This window comes from Epithele typhae (genome assembly GCF_022376455.1).
Source record: "Epithele typhae strain CBS 203.58 chromosome Unknown BXZ73scaffold_5, whole genome shotgun sequence".
In the NCBI taxonomy this organism is placed as follows: Eukaryota; Fungi; Basidiomycota; class Agaricomycetes; order Polyporales; family Epitheliaceae; genus Epithele; species Epithele typhae.
In genome coordinates, this window is record NW_025954196.1 from 548807 (window position 1) to 563718 (window position 14912).

Genomic DNA, 14912 nt, shown 5'->3' on the forward strand with positions numbered 1-14912 from the left:
TCTTTATCGATCCTTTTCGGCACCCCGTAAAGCATCCGGAGAAATTGCCCATTTTAGTGCCTTTTTCGCACGCGCACAAAAGGCGGCAGAAAAGACACCTTTGACCTCCTTTGACAGGCTTTTTCTACGCGTTTTCGGGCTCCGAAGCTGGGCCGTTGCCCGTCGTGATGGTAGCCGATCCCTCTTCTGAGTCCACCTCCCCTCACAACCTGCGATCTCAGATCGTCTTCATCACCTCCCTCCTCAACTTGGCTCGCCCCAACACCCTGAGGTCATGCGACAAGAACGCATATAACAGGAAAGCCGGCGTATGGCATGCCACCTCCCTCATTATGGTCCCTGGAGATGAGGAGACCGATCGTGTGGGAGCCAAAGTTGTCGCTGTGACGGGCCGCACAACTCGTGAAGAGATCGGTGTGCTTCTCTCTCGCAACGTCTCCCAGCGGGCAGACGCCACCCATCTCTCTCCTCCCTTTGTGGGCCTTTCTATCCACGGCCATCAAGTCAGAAGTGCGTCCTTTCTTGTATATCACGGCGGTTTGACGACGGTGGGCCCGAGCGGCGTGGGCACCATCAAGGAGTTGGATAACGCCCGCAAAATAGTATTTTTCCAACTGGCTGTCTCGGTTTGTTCTACAGCCGTGCTGATCTCTTCATTCAGCCGTCATCCAAGGGAATGACCAGGATTCGGCGAAGGCCGGTCAGACATCTAAACAAGGTGTGTTGTCTTCCCATGAATTTGCGCGACGTATTTCTCATGACCATCTCAGGCGACGATGTTCCTGCCTTGGAATTCGAGTCTTCCCAACAAGACCAGGACCTTCTTATCCGATACCTCCAGACCATCGTAGACGTTTTCATGGGGCTGTCGTCGCCGGCCGATCCTCCGCGTGTGAAGGCTGTACTTGTGGACGATGTGCCTTCAATGATAATTCACAGCTATCTACACATTCGAACTCACTTCTGGGCGGACGTCGTGCTCGGCGCGGCTGCTCGTGGCCTCACCCGCGCAACTTCGCGGTGTCCTGCTTCCATATACTTGCACTTCAAGTGCTGCCATCCGTGGAGTCACGACGGCTGGAGCCTGGCACCGTATCCGTGGCCGCAACGACGATGACCATGGCAGGCACAGGCGCACCGCTCTCCGTCCGGCGGGGCGTCGGGTCCGTGCTCGCGCTCGTCACCCCGCAGAGAAAACGAGCATGTCTCAACATGCTGCGTGATCGCCACCTTCGCAACTATTCTCCATTTCCTACCATGTCCTCCCGGGGCATCCACTTCTCATTCCATGTGGTTCCGCGTGTTATCAGGCGCTACACAGAGACAGTGGTTTGAACTCTATGTATTGAACGTGGCTTGAACTATCGCTACAGTGAAGGATGATAAGGTCTAGGCGTCGACGACGCGAACGTAGGGCGGACAGGCGATCAGGACGGTCAATGGGCTCAAGGATAAGAACGCGATGACGCCTGCCCACGAGATGACGATGCAACAACAGCCACCTGCGCAATCATGGCGAGGCGACGTGCGCCGGCGTCGACGGCAGGCTTGGTGTACTACGAGAGCCGGAGCGCGACGATCGTCGTGTCGTCCATCCACCGCTCCTCCATCTCCACCGTCAACGTCCGCGACACGAGCTGCGCGTCCGCGCCGCCGATCGCCTCCCGGAGGAGCGCGAGCGCGAGGTTGGCCCGTCTCCCTCCCGGACTCGGGCCGGCGTCCGCCGCGCCCCCGACCGCGCCCGCCCACTCGCGCGCCATCTCCCCGAACGCGCACCCGTCGTACAGGTCCGAGAGCCCGTCGCTCGCGAGGACGAGCACGCGCTCTACCCGCGCCCCGTGATCGAGCGCGCGGTGGTACACGTCCGGGGCGGCGGAGAGGTACGGAGGGGAGCGGATGCGCGGGACGTGCTGCGCCATGGCCTCTGCGGCGAGCCAGTCGGCGTCGAGATGGCCGAAGACGAGCGCGGCGTACGGCGCGGGGAGCTTGAGCCATGCGTCGCCGAGCGCTGCCAAGGTGCATGGAGGAAGTCGCGAAAGTTGTACAGTGGGGCGGAGTCGTCGTTCCAGTTCGTGCGGTTCAAGTTAATTCCGAAGGTCATTGCCAAGTGAAGATGAGGAGGCGGGAGGCGGGCCGGTGGAAAAAGGACGATGATCCGGCGCGGCATACCGGGACGGCGTGCGGGACGGGGAAGGTCGCGTTGACGACATGAGGACGACCGAGGAAAGCCGCAAGGTCCGTGTATGCGGTCGAAGATTGAGGCCGGCGGAAGCACGCCGTTCGATATCGGCAGTCGAGAAGAGTGACGGACGCAACGAGGACGGCCACATGGTGCGTGGGGTCAAGATGACGCACCATCGGGCCATGTACCGCCGGGGGATGCGAGCCAGGGAACAAAAGGGTCGGTAGTCGATTGAGGGCGGCAGAGCGGGTGACCCATAATGCAACGAGCGGCGAGGGGAGTAGCCAAGAACATCCGAATCATGATAGTGGTGGAGCACTGGTGAGCCGACGCTGGGCGCAAGCGCAAGCAGAGCCACTCACCACGCGTTGGGGCAAGGAAGCCCAGTACCCGGTCGTTCCATGTGCACTCAGGCTCGTCTGGATGTTCGGAGCGGATGCGTGCCAGTTCCTGTGGGTTACCACCGTTGTGGATGACATTGAGCACCGTGCCTCGCCACCCTTCTCGTCCGTCCTTCTCGGCTAAAACTGAGGGACAAGCCAAGCAACGGCGTCACAACCAGTAGTAAGCGTCCTGAAACTCCTTTGCAAGTGGCTCACACTCACCCGCGACACAGTCTCCTATGTTGGCCACCCACAGGTTCGCCTGTGTGGGGTCAACGAGCGCAACGAGCGCTGTCGAGCCTCCGAACGCGCGGGCAGCCCTCCAGTGTCCCGCCGCTCCATCCCCAGGGCCTTTGCCCTTGTCATTGAGGAGAGCGTGTGCATGACTTGGATCTGCGTGTGTAGGGTCGGCGGGGAACAGGGACGTGAAGGCGGAAATGAGGTCGGCGTCAACGCGCTCGAGCGTCCGGCGCAGGAGGTCTGCGACGGCGTTGGGTGGGCAGGACGGCGATGGGGCGGCGCGCAGAGCGGCATCGAGCTCACGTCTGAGCAGGGGGCCGACCACGGCGGAAACGTGGTCGACTGCGTCGTGATTCATGTGACCTGCGGCGGGAGAAGCGATATCAGCTTCGCTCGCGCTCCGTGTCCCAAAAGCATGGATTGCCACAGCGAGGCAGAAACACCAGCCTCGAGGGTGAGGGGGCAAGGGCACGAGAGACAGAGGCGACATGGGAGGCGGCAATCCGGGAGATCACGACGAGACGCACCGTCGAACACGGCGGTGTACGTCCAGCTCCCGCCGGGGAGCGGCCACTCCTCGACGACATAGCGGTCCTGGGAGCGATGGTGCCACGAGCGACAGGGCTGGAAGGAGACAGCGTCGACGGCGAGGGCAGAAGAGCTGGGACGTGGGTTCGAGGTGGAGGGGAAGGTGCGCGGCTCGGCAATCCTCTCGAGGTGTTCGGTGAGGGCAGGCTCCTGGAGCATGCGGTACGTCCAGCGCTCTTGGCCGCCGCGGTCCATGTCGGTGAGCGCGAAGTCTTTGACCTCTTCGAGGGCGCGCTGCTGCTCCTGGCTCGTGGCTGGTGTGAGGGTAATGACGCGCATGCCCATTTGTAGCCGTGCTGGGGGGAGGCGGGGGACGGGGGCGGGCGGGAGCTGGGCGGGGATGGGATGGGGGACGATGGCCTGGACTAGGGGTGGTTTTCAGCCGAGAGCGGCGGAGGCGTCGGGGCAGGGCGGGGAGGAAGGCGAGGGGGAGGTGCGGGCGGGGCAGCGGGGTCGCGGGCCCTGGGGTATGCCGCTGATTTATGGGGGTGATGCTGGGGATGCATGTGGGGGCAGGAGGAGGCCGCACGAGCGGCACCGGGCGCGGGCGAAGAGAGGAATTGGGCGACCGAATGCGTGCGCGCGAAGCCGTCGCGGGCGAAGCGTCTCCAACGGCCTCGACGCCCCCGCCAGCGCCATCGGAGCGCCCGCCCCGCTGCGGCCGTGTGCTGCACAATGAGCTTGGGCCTGGGCTCCCCGGCGTGAGCTCGAGTCAGAGCCTGTCGATTGTCCTACGGCGCTCGTGCAACATGACGACCAGCACCGCGCGAGCGAGCAAAGGACGCGAAGACGGAGCGCGTGCACGCCCGACGCGTGTCGCCTCGAGGGCTGGGAACGCGGCGCACAAGATGGACAGCGGGGCGCGAGGAGCCATGCGCGGGAGAACGCCGGCGGGGAGAGCCCAGTAGGTTGCCGGCGAGCCCTGGGGAAGCCTGGGGAGCGTCCGTGTCTGTGGCGAGAGGAGGGTGAGAGCAAGGCGCGCGAGCCCGCTGCGCGTCGTGGGCGTTCCCCTCGCTTAAGCAGCTCGTTCAGCCACGCTTGCTCCCCCTGCCCAAAGCCGGCAGCGCGCGCCCACCCACATCTCTCTCCCGACTCTCATCCTCTCCCTCCCAGCGCGCCAGAGAGACAGCGCAAAGCGCGTCACGTCCTTTCGTCCACATGCCGCCGGCATTCTATGATCAACTCTGGCAGCTTCCCTGTCCGAGACGTCGCTGGCCAAGCGCGGGCGAGAGAGCAGAGGGAAGACGTACGCAGATGCAAGAAGATGGCTGTATGCACTGTCAACATCACCGATTCCCCTTCGCTAGACAGCTGATCCATCGACGCAGGCTCGCCGCTCTTCGCGCGCGCGTTCATCATCGACGTTGCTCAACAACGCCTTCCATCTCACCACGCGGCCGCGTTCAGCGACGTCCGCACCTCGTCTCATGCGCCTCGAGGCCATCCTGGAGCGATAATACACTTACTCCGCAGGGCGCCAAAACAAATACTTGACGAAGCACTCCTGGCTGCGAACTTCGTGAGCCTTACCGTGCCGCTTTCTTGGTACGTAATCCCCCCACCATTCGGAAACGGCTCGCCCCAGCCCACAGACTCTGATCCTCATGTATTTAGCACTTACATTTGCGGTGTGCCGAAGCCCACGGGAACCGCCGCCCGCCCGTTCCTCGGGAGAACTCCTACTCAACTACTCAAAACACTCGCAGCATCTCTCCTCGATCATAGACCCCACCCTCCCTCGGGGGCTTTACAAACGAAGCTCGAAGCACGGCCGTGCATCTGCCTCCCCAGCCCAGACCGGCCGAACGCAAGCACTAACACGGACCACTCCTGCCCTCGTGCGGCAACCGCCGCCACCGCGACCTGTGTACCAACGATTCAAGCGCAAGCCTCGTGCCCTTGCGTCCCCCTTCTCTGTAAATTATTTGTTCCATCATTCGACGTCAGCGCTTCTGCGCTCATCCACGCGTTCAGGGTTGACTCACGGCGTAGAAGACTGGCCCGCCCAAGCCGCCGCAGCGTCCTCCGACGGATTCCAGCGAGATCCAGGCTCACGTACGTGAGCCCGGTGCATCATCGCCCCGCGTCGCCCTTCAGATCACGTTGGCACGCGTACTTCGGCACTCTACAGGTACGCTCATTCCCTTTTCCTTTCCTTCCGTCCTCCTTACAGCACTCCGCCGATTCCAGCCCACCCGCACTCACGGCAGACCGGCGCCACTAGGGAAGACGGTGACGGCAGCACCATGAGGACAACGCAACGATCCATGCCAATGTTCACGGCACATCCTCGTCCCCAACTCCGCGGCACGGTCCGCCCCATCCGCAGGCCTCCCCGCGTCCGTCCGCTCTTCGTCAGACGGCCAGGCCAGTCCTCCCCAAGACGTGGCTGCTTCGTGAGGGCAAGCCGCCTTTCGATGGACGGGACGTACGTTAGGGCGACGTGATGCCTGGTACGCGCACTCATACGCGTACGTACGCGGTACGTCACGTACGCTAGGTGGTTGAGGCTTCGCGGACTGTGTCGAGGATTTGGCGCCCGCTGATCCAAGCTTCCTGTTCGCCGACCGTACCCCCTGCGGCCAGGATCGATTGCGGCACCGTCCCCGCTGAAGCTCGTGCGGCCGCCGTTTCCAAGGCCAATCGCCTACCCTTCCACTACTTGTGTCTTCAACAGCGCCCCCTAGGGCTCCGGATCACCACCGCTGAAAACGACTGTCAAGCCGACCCATAGAGCTTATCGCATGCTGACGCGGACAGATGATGTTTTGTTCCGTCTCCGTCGCCTTCATTACGGCCCCGATCGCGGTTCTTCACTCGCCTACTGAAGCTTCCGGTGTTCAAACCTAAACGTTCAAAACTTGGCGTGCGCTAACCAATAACAAGCCACATTTTATCCCGACTTCTGGGGCTCTAATTCTTGCCTTCAGGACGCCGCTCTGTCAAAATGAACCCTCTTCCACCGGGCGCGAGGTATGTATCCTTCTTCTATCTGGCGCTACGGTACCATCCGTACAAACTTCGATCTGCTGTACATATGCCTCGTTATCCCATTCCTGACAACACCCTTCACAACACTGATGCGACGAAGACGGCGACAGTTCAATGCGGTCGAACGCAATCAATGTCATCCACGCAGCCTCTGCACGGGAGTGACGCCAAGGGACGACAGCACCGTCCGGTCCTCGCGCCAGCGCCGTACAATCGCAACAACTTCTTCCCCATCGTGGCCCGACCGTGATCGCACCCAGTGCCACAGCGGGCGACGGCATCGATACACCTCTGCACCGAGGTTGCCCCGCGCGCGCGCCCTCCGAGCGTCGTACAAGGTCCTGCATGTACATGTGCAGCGCACATACATCTATCGATACATCACGGCACGCCCTGGACGACCCGCGAGCCGCACGTCCAGATCTGCCCTCCTTCCCGTCTTCCCCTCCCGCCTCGTCCCCGCCTGCACCCGTGTCCATCATAGGCCTGGCGTGACGGAACGCAAACCTTGAGCTCTTGAGCTTGAGCGTGTCGGCCCCCCTCGCGCCCGCGCCCGCCGGGAAGGGCATCGACGAGCCTACGCCCGCGTACGCGCGTGGTTATCCGCGGCTTCTGCTTCTGCGCCCGCTCCCGCGTGCCCCCCGCGCCCGCCGGGCTGTGCGCACGGTGATCGGCACCAGTGCCGTCAAACCGGGCGATAGAGCGGGGAAGAAGGCGAAGGCGGCCACGACGACAGCGAAGGCGAAGGAGAGGGCGAGGGCGAAGGTTTTGGCGGGGTTCTCGAAAGGGGAGCGGGAAGCCTCAGACCGGCGGCGCGGTCGCGGGCGGGGGCGGGGCATCGCGCAGCTCGAAGCTCGCGAACGCGAGGTCGTACCCGCCGAACTCGTAGTTGATCTTGTCCGTCCGCTTGTAGAGGCCCGCGGACCCGCGCCCCTCCCCCGCGCCCGCGCCCGCGCCACTCGCCGCGGGGAGGGTGAGCGCGCTCCGGAACGCGCGCTGCGCCGCCTCCACCGCGCGCCCGTCCTCGCCCTCGGCGGCGTCGCTCGAGATGAAGAGCGTGAGGGTGAGCCGGCCGGGGCGGAAGATGTCGACGACGCGGCGGACGAGCGTGCGCAGGTCCGGGACGCGCGTCGGCCGGTCCGTCGGCGCCGCGGGCAGCGGCACGTTGCACTCGAAGCTCGCGTACGACCAGCCCGCCTCGGGCGTGACATGGATCGTGTAGTAGCCTTCCCCAGGACCCTCCGCGGACGCGCCCGCCGCGGGAGCGTCCGGCCGCCACTTGAGGAGCGCGTTGCAGGAGTAGCCGCACGGCGCGAACGCGTACGCGTCGAGAGTCGTCATGTGCGCCGGGAAGATGTCGCTGATTCCGAGCGCGGCGGAGAGCGCGAGGCCGTCCGCGCGCGCGCCGGCGGAGCCCTCCGCGGGCTCGCTGAAGAAGAACGGCGCGCTGCCTTCCGGGATAGGTTCGTCATCAGGATCTCGATGGTGTAGTCCGAGGCGAGCGCGTCGTCCGCGTTTGCGTTTTCCGGTGCGGGTGTGGATGTGGTCGCCTCCTCGGGCGGAGGCGCTGATGCGAGCAAGGGAGAGCTTTGGGCAGATGTCGCGCATAGTTCGGTGGGGGAAGTGAGATAGAGTAACCAGTGGTCGCCGTTGACTTTTCCGACGGTGTACGCGGAGCCGTTCGGGAAGAGGTTGTCGAGGAACTCGATCTCCGTCGTCCACTCGCGATGGGGCCCGATTTGGCGCTCAGGGAACATGAACGCCTTGCGCGAGTAGAAAAGGCGGTACACGGACGGAAAGCCGGCGTGCTCACGAGCGATCTCGAGGATTCGGGGAAGACCGAGAAGGTTGAGCGTCGTGCCGCACGTCTTGAGGATAAGTCGGTGAGGGGAGACGAAGAACGAAGATTCACTGAAATACGATGCATCAAAACGGCTCGTAGATGAGCATCTGCATGCGGGGAATGGCATGCTCAAGAAGCGATGCGTGGACTGACCTGAGCAAATACGCGTCAAGCTCCGTGCCCTCGACTACGGATAGTATTTTGCACTTGACGATGTCAAGCATCTCTTCCCAAACGGCGCGGGGAACGGTGCGAAGCCCAGTCTTGCCATCCGCGCTGTCGCGCGGTTGAGGGCAGTCTGCGGGGGAGGGCGCAAACCAAATTTCAAGCAGTTTCTCCGGCCCCTCAAACGGGCCTTGGGGCTCGCTGTCGGCCATGGACGGGATGAGGGTAATTTGAGAGTTGTGGCAGGGAGTGGAGGGGAACGCTAGCGCAGCGCGGGGCAGCAGGCGTCGTCGGGAACGGGAGACGAGGAATGCATGAACTGGAGCGGTGGCGAGCAGGACGTGCTCAGCTGAGTGCGCAGGTCGAAAACCCGGCCGATCGATGGCCACTCGGCGCGCGAGTGGCTGTGCCCTTTTCCCTTTCAAGCATTGCCCCGGGCGCCCCGAGCCGAGCCATGACGCTGCCCACCGAACGAGCGCTTCCGGTTCTCTTGCCTCTCGAGCCGCCAGCACCCGACGTCGGTCTCTCGCCTCTGTCCCCGACGTCCACTGCAGCTCCTCCTTTACGCCTTCACACTCCCGCTCTTTGCACGGTATCTTCACCCGCGAGCATGGTCCGCAGCTACCTCCTCCGCATCCCCGCCGTCCGAGCCCTCACTGCACGCGTTTCCCAACCCCTCCTCCCGCTCTCCCGCATCGCCGCTACCGCACCCCGGAACTCCCCTGGGTCCTCGCTTGCAGGCTCGCGTCCATTTTCCCACTTCTCCGCCCGCCTCACCGACTCGCACGGCTCCTCATCCTCGACATCCTCTGCTGGCTCGGGAGCGGGCTCTGACCCAGGCCTGCCCCCAATGCATCGCTCTCCCAGCGGCTCAAGCACCTCATCAAGTCCTACGGCTGGTACGCGCTCGGGGTCTACATCATCCTGTCCGCCGTCGACTTCACCGTCGCCTTCGCCGCGGTGAACGTGCTCGGCGCCGAGCACGTCTCCCGCGTCGCTGCCGACGTCAAGGGCTACTTCACCTCCCTCATCCACACCACCCCTCCCGAGCCTGGCCGCCAGGAGATGGAGCCCGTGTCCGCGGGCGGGACCGGCCACGAGGGCCTCATGGCGATGATCGTCATCGCGTACACGATCCACAAGACCCTCTTCCTCCCCGTGCGGATAGGTCTCACCGCGGCCGTCACCCCGCGCCTCGTCCACTGGCTCCGCGCGCGCGGCTGGGCGGGGAGCTCCGGTGCAAGGCGGGCGGCGCAGGAAGTCCGGGAGAAAATCCGAGAGAGGAGAGACAGGGATTGAGCGCCGTGTGCGGCGCATCATGTTCCTGTTCAGACGGGTCTGATGTCGGCGGAGACATCGCCGACGCCTTGAGGTGCGTGTGCGCCAAGCTCATCCCTGAATTTCCTTGCTCATGAGTTGAATGGGGGCACAGGGGTTTCGCGCACTACTCATACACATTCATACACTACGGCAAGACGCCCACAGCTAATAATCACGACTCGATGACACGGCAAACCGTTGCGCTTGTCGCTTAAGCAGGAGGAGCTTCGGATTCTGCATGGTTTTGTTGGTTACTGGTACGGATGGCGGCGAGTGTCTAGATGCACGTACCCTTAAGAATCCCCTCTTTCACAAGCTCTTCAGGTTTCGGGCGGGCCTGGAGTGCATGCTCGAGCTTGTCCTGCGGGTGCAAGTCCATTCAGCATAACTTGTGCGTGCCCGATCCTATCCCTACTCACCTCAAGTTGCGACCGTTGCAGCTTTTCCTTCGCTGCCTGCAGCGCCGGGGCGACGGTGTCATCTAGAACATAGACAAACTTAGCTCCCCCCGGGTACCCTCGCCGCTCGACGCATACGCCCCGGGGATCAAGTAGCCACACACGTACCTTGAGAATGTTGCGGTCGATGAGATCCTTCTTTTCCGGGCGGTGCGCAAGGTTCTTCTCCAGCACCTGGACCGTCGCGATGTCGATGGACTGCTTGCGCTCTGCGGCCAGCTTCACGGGCGTCTCAATGCTTGCTGTAGGCGATGATATCATCCGCCGCAAAGGTCAGTGAGGCGGCGGGTGCGCGGGGCAGATGCGGTACGCACCCATCGTTGCGGCTATATGTATGCTGATCGGAGGGGGTATGGTGCGGTGCGTTGGCTTGGGGCAGGGAGGTCAAGGAGCGAGGCGCGCCGGGAGGCGAACGCCTTCGGTTTCTATAGGGCTGCTGAAAGGGGCCCAGATCGGGGGGCGCCCTCCGTCCCGTGACTTGCATGGATGGCTCGGCCCTCGCACCGCGCGCACTCGATTCGCAGACTCTGGTACCGCAGCATGTGGACTGGTGGTAGGTGGGTGGTGCGCGCCGCCACTGTCGTAACAAGTACCCCGAGTATATAGGCGGTGGCTCAATCTCAGCCACCCTCGCTGCAAGATCACAGCACCAAGGGGGTCGAAGGGAGAGTGCAGTGATACGGCGAAATGGAGGTCGACTGGGGCCACGACCGCCTGTCTCGAGGGCACCGCGGCGGGGCCACCGTAACCCGCACCTCGGTCTGGGAGGTGCCATGGTGATGGACGAATTTCGAGGTAATGTCAAGATTGCAGACCCCGAATTCCGTGGTGTGCAACGCTTCACTTCCTGGTAAGTAGTGAAACCTAGAGCGATTGCCCACTCTGAAACCATCGCAATCGTCAGGTATGGATGTCATGGATATAGAGAAGTTCTCGACGACCAGAACATTCATCGACATGGAGCCTGACGTCAATTCAGCTCATGTCAGTGTCGTAACGACATGTACAACAACCCATGGTTAGAACGTTCAAAGAGGACACACCGTGGACCCAATAATCACCGACTTGTCTGCTGCTTTGTCGCAACTATGAACGTCGAACAGAACTCACCAAAAGCGCTCAGGAAGAGGACAATCTGGATCCATACACCGTTCAGATTACACAGAACCATAACGAAGTACAGTATCGCCAGAGTCCAAGCCTGGTTAGCCAAAGTCTCGTCCCGAATCCATGTCATGCACGATAGTATGTACGTACGAACAGCAGATGCCTGAACCCCATCGACCTCTCGACCTGCCGTCTACTGCTGGCGTCCCCGGACAGGCTCAATCGTCTTGAGCCGGCGCGCGGCCGAGTCCTCGCGGCACGCGCGCACGAGCATCCGCGTCTCCTGGATGCCGCGGCGCACGCGCCGGACCTCGGACTCGACGTCGCTGTCCATGCTCTCGAGCAGCTCGAACAGGTCCAGCACGCCCCTCGGCGGCGCGTACCCCGACCCCGGCGTGAAGCACGGGGAGCGCGGGGACGGCGAGGCGACAGGGAGCGCGCGGGCCGCTGCGCGAACGCGAAGCCGGGGTGCTGGAGGTGGCTGGTGGTTGTGAGAGCGCTCCCCGCGTTCGTCGACGCCGGCGCGGAGTGCGGGGTGCGCCCCGGAGGCGGGGCGGGGAGGGCGAGCACGGCGCGGTGCCGATGGTGATGGTGGGCAGCGGGCCGGCGAGGGTCGCGAAGAGGTCGCTCGGGAGCGCGAGGTCGCCCGAGAGGAGGGGCGGAGGGCGAGCGCGGGGAGGTGCGGGTCGGGCCCGGGTGGTTGGGCGCGGTTTGGGTGCGGGTGCGGGCGCGAGTGGACATGGCTCGCGGGTGCGTCTTGGTAAGGAGCGTGGTAGTGCTGTGGGGGGTGGAGGGGGGCGCGCGGCCGTGGAGGCCCGAGGTGGGCAGCAATAGAGGGCGGTGGTATGCTAGAAGTGCTGATGGGGCGAGGAGGGTCGGTGGCCGTTATATAGCCCTGGCCCATCGCGAGCGATGGGACGTGTCCACGCGCCGCACGCGGGCGATGTCGCTTCAGATGGTGCGGCGGGCTCACCTGCGTTGGCACCAGCGTCGGGCACCAGCTCCAGATATCGCTCCATCGTTGCTCGCGCCGCCAAAGGCAACCGGTGGCAGACGCGAACGCAGCTAGAAGACGCGTCGAGCATGTGGCCGATCGCAGCGCTGGGAACTTCGCAAAGGCGTCTCGGATGCTTCGGGTTATGTAAGCACCCTCCTCGCTCGCGGCGGCACCCGTGCTCAACGTCCCCAACGCCCTCCTCCGCATCTCTCTCCTCCCAATGTCTCTCGCCCGGGCGGCTGGCGCCGTCATTCGGCCCTCCCAGAGGGCCACCACCTCTCTTTTCCAGCGCCGTGCCGCGTCGTCCCATTCGCACGACGAGCACCACCACGAGGAGCACCAGGACTCGGACACGTACGAGCCGCAATGTGCGTATCTTCACCCCTGCGCGCGCGGGTTGCGTCTTGAACGAGTGGCGGATATGCAGCGTGGAACACTCCGTTCTGGCGCAGGGCTGTCCTCGCCAGTTTTGGAGTCGTCGCGTTTTACAAGTACGCCCCCTCCCCCAACGACGAGAACGCGATCACCAAGTCCATCGCCGCCAACATGATCTCCTCCGACGTCTGGGAACACAACTCTCTCGACCACCTCTACAAGTCGGCCGAGCGTGCGGTGGTGAACCTCTTGACTGCTGATGCGAAGCCCCCGCCTGTCCACCGCCTCCGTTTCCCTCAGTGAGTGCTTCGGCGTCGTTCGTAACGCTCGCCCGCTTACGGTTCCATCTCGGCATAGGCGGATTGAAATGTATGCTCCGAGTTCGCACCCTGTAGGTATCAAGCTGTAGAGGACAGGGTTGATTCCGAAATACATTGCTGCTCGAGCGTCCCATTCTTCAGTGTGTTCTCCGCTTCAAATCACTCTATTTCGGCACAAATGCGGCCCCTTTGAAGGCGGCACGTTCTGGGAATGGCTCGGACCACGGCGCGCCCGTCATCAAGAGTATATCGAGTATCTGCCGTCTGTATGATATGTGCTCTCTTTCCGAGCTGCGCTGATTCAAGAAGCAACCATGATACCGGTAATCACTCCAACAACCGTTCATCTAACAACCGACATGAAACCCGTGGCTCGTGCGTGTTCAATCCATCCGTGGCGTCAATAATGTACATGCTGAAGAACATCCAACAGGCGCTTGGTTGAGCATAGACGCCTTTCTATCACTCTAGTGTGTACAGACCAAGACGTACTCCCTCAGTTTTTCGCCGCGGCTCTGTACTTCTGCGCCCGAGTCTTCTTGAGCTCCTCGACCTGACCGAGCGTCGGGAGCACGAAGTCGTACTTCCACACCCACACGCGCCCGGACTGCACCTCGCCGTCCGCGAAACCCATTGCCGCCCAGCGTCGCGGATCTTGCTCCTCGACGAGCTGACAGATGAGCGACTTCTTGGTGGCGAAGACAGGGTCCGTGCCGAGGAAGGGCGAGTGTGATGGGTACAGCGCCGAAGTCAGCCTGATGAGCACTGGCGTATCAGCGGGGAGCAATGGAAGAGGGTAGTCGCAAACGCACTCGTCGTATCCGGGAGCTTTGACGTTGAAGTGAATGTGCGATGCACGGTGAGGGTGACGTCCTATGTAGGCACGCTGGCTGTGAGGACATTTCCAACTCAGTACTCTCTGGACTGAAGGCTTACCCAGAGCGTGTAACAGATCTCCGATGGGTCCATCACCGGGCTGGTGCATCAAGGCTGTCAGCCTCAATACTCGATGGAGATGCATCTGTGGACTTACGATGGGATACGCAGTAGGCAGGATACCGCGGTAATTGAAGGTCCCATCGGGGTTTGCGACGATGGTGCCGCGGTCGTTGGCCTCCTCGCGGTTTGGGTACTGGACGTCATACAAGCCGTCTCCGTCCGCTTGCCACTGTCTCGCAGGTAAACAGACGAAATGTTCTCGCGACGCACAAGCACTCACGATGTTGCAGTTGCGCCTTTGACGACTTCTCCCTGCAAGTTCTTGATCGTACCGGCGAAGTACATGGACTCTCCTGTGGTCCCCTTCTTGGCAAGTGACGAGCCTGAGGGCACAGTAGGGGCGTCTTTCGTCCAGAACGGCCCCTCCTCGCATCCATCCGTGCAACCCTTGAGGCCCACATCCCCAATCGTGAACCTCCCTTGTCTCGCGCGAGATCAAATGAAGACGCACCGGAGGTTTCGGATGGTTGACCTCGTCGACGAGCGCGCTGAAACCAAGACAGTCGCTGAGGAGGACGAACTCGTTCTTGTATTCCGTGCTCTCCTTCCCCGCGCGCGTGAGGAAGGTGACCGCTCGCAGCCACTCGTCGTGCGTTAGTTGCGTCTCGCGCGCGAATGCGTGCAGGTGGGACACGAGCGACGTGATGAGCTCGAGCGAGCGGGGGTCTTTGCAGAGGCTCTGATGCAGCCCTTGGACGCTGCGCGAGCACACCGGGACGCATATATGAGCATTATGAGGTCGGCGGGGACACGAGAGACGCACTGGTCGGTGATGGTGTAGTCCGTCTCCTCCCGGAAGTCGCGCTCGAGCGGGAGGTCGGTGGGGATCTCCTTCTCGAGCTGCGCCCGAATGGCGCGCCCGACGAGGAGCGGGTTCTTCATCTGCTGCTCGGAAGCCATGTGTGGTGGATGCAAGAGAGATCAAGAGTTTACTGAGCTCGGCC

General features: G+C 62.8%; 7 protein-coding genes across 7 annotated transcripts; 2 read left to right on the top strand and 5 right to left on the bottom strand.

Moving 5' to 3' along the window:
• Window positions 1–1556: 1556 nt before the first annotated feature.
• On the bottom strand, window positions 1557–3678 carry BXZ73DRAFT_87933 (protein serine/threonine phosphatase 2C; the record flags this gene model as incomplete). Its single annotated transcript, XM_048024774.1, has 4 exons — window positions 1557–2008; window positions 2545–2709; window positions 2788–3168; window positions 3333–3678. The coding sequence occupies 4 exons, from the start codon at window positions 3676–3678 to the stop codon at window positions 1557–1559; spliced, it is 1344 nt and encodes a 447-aa protein (XP_047881563.1).
• A 3507-nt stretch (window positions 3679–7185) lies between these two features.
• Window positions 7186–8604, bottom strand: BXZ73DRAFT_97718 (S-adenosylmethionine decarboxylase; the record flags this gene model as incomplete). Its single annotated transcript, XM_048027462.1, has 3 exons — window positions 7186–7951; window positions 8023–8295; window positions 8381–8604. The coding sequence occupies 3 exons, from the start codon at window positions 8602–8604 to the stop codon at window positions 7186–7188; spliced, it is 1263 nt and encodes a 420-aa protein (XP_047881564.1).
• A 634-nt stretch (window positions 8605–9238) lies between these two features.
• Window positions 9239–9691, top strand: BXZ73DRAFT_40985 (uncharacterized protein; the record flags this gene model as incomplete). The annotated part of the gene is made up of 1 exon (XM_048018678.1): window positions 9239–9691. A coding segment is annotated over one exon (453 nt), but the record flags the coding sequence as incomplete, so codon positions are not given.
• A 232-nt stretch (window positions 9692–9923) lies between these two features.
• On the bottom strand, window positions 9924–10431 carry BXZ73DRAFT_97720 (uncharacterized protein; the record flags this gene model as incomplete). Its single annotated transcript, XM_048027463.1, has 4 exons — window positions 9924–9946; window positions 10004–10073; window positions 10132–10167; window positions 10279–10431. 4 exons carry the CDS (start codon window positions 10429–10431, stop codon window positions 9924–9926), a joined length of 282 nt encoding a protein of 93 aa, XP_047881566.1.
• A 1039-nt stretch (window positions 10432–11470) lies between these two features.
• BXZ73DRAFT_97721 (uncharacterized protein) lies at window positions 11471–12296 on the bottom strand (the record flags this gene model as incomplete). The annotated part of the gene is made up of 2 exons (XM_048027464.1): window positions 11471–11724; window positions 12251–12296. 2 exons carry the CDS (start codon window positions 12294–12296, stop codon window positions 11471–11473), a joined length of 300 nt encoding a protein of 99 aa, XP_047881567.1.
• Window positions 12297–12494: 198 nt separating this feature from the next.
• BXZ73DRAFT_97722 (uncharacterized protein) lies at window positions 12495–13058 on the top strand (the record flags this gene model as incomplete). The annotated part of the gene is made up of 3 exons (XM_048027465.1): window positions 12495–12642; window positions 12702–12948; window positions 13007–13058. The coding sequence occupies 3 exons, from the start codon at window positions 12495–12497 to the stop codon at window positions 13056–13058; spliced, it is 447 nt and encodes a 148-aa protein (XP_047881568.1).
• A 407-nt stretch (window positions 13059–13465) lies between these two features.
• Window positions 13466–14868, bottom strand: BXZ73DRAFT_41202 (aromatic compound dioxygenase; the record flags this gene model as incomplete). The annotated part of the gene is made up of 7 exons (XM_048018731.1): window positions 13466–13724; window positions 13782–13842; window positions 13906–13945; window positions 14003–14141; window positions 14189–14355; window positions 14420–14666; window positions 14732–14868. 7 exons carry the CDS (start codon window positions 14866–14868, stop codon window positions 13466–13468), a joined length of 1050 nt encoding a protein of 349 aa, XP_047881569.1.
• Window positions 14869–14912: the final 44 nt, after the last annotated feature.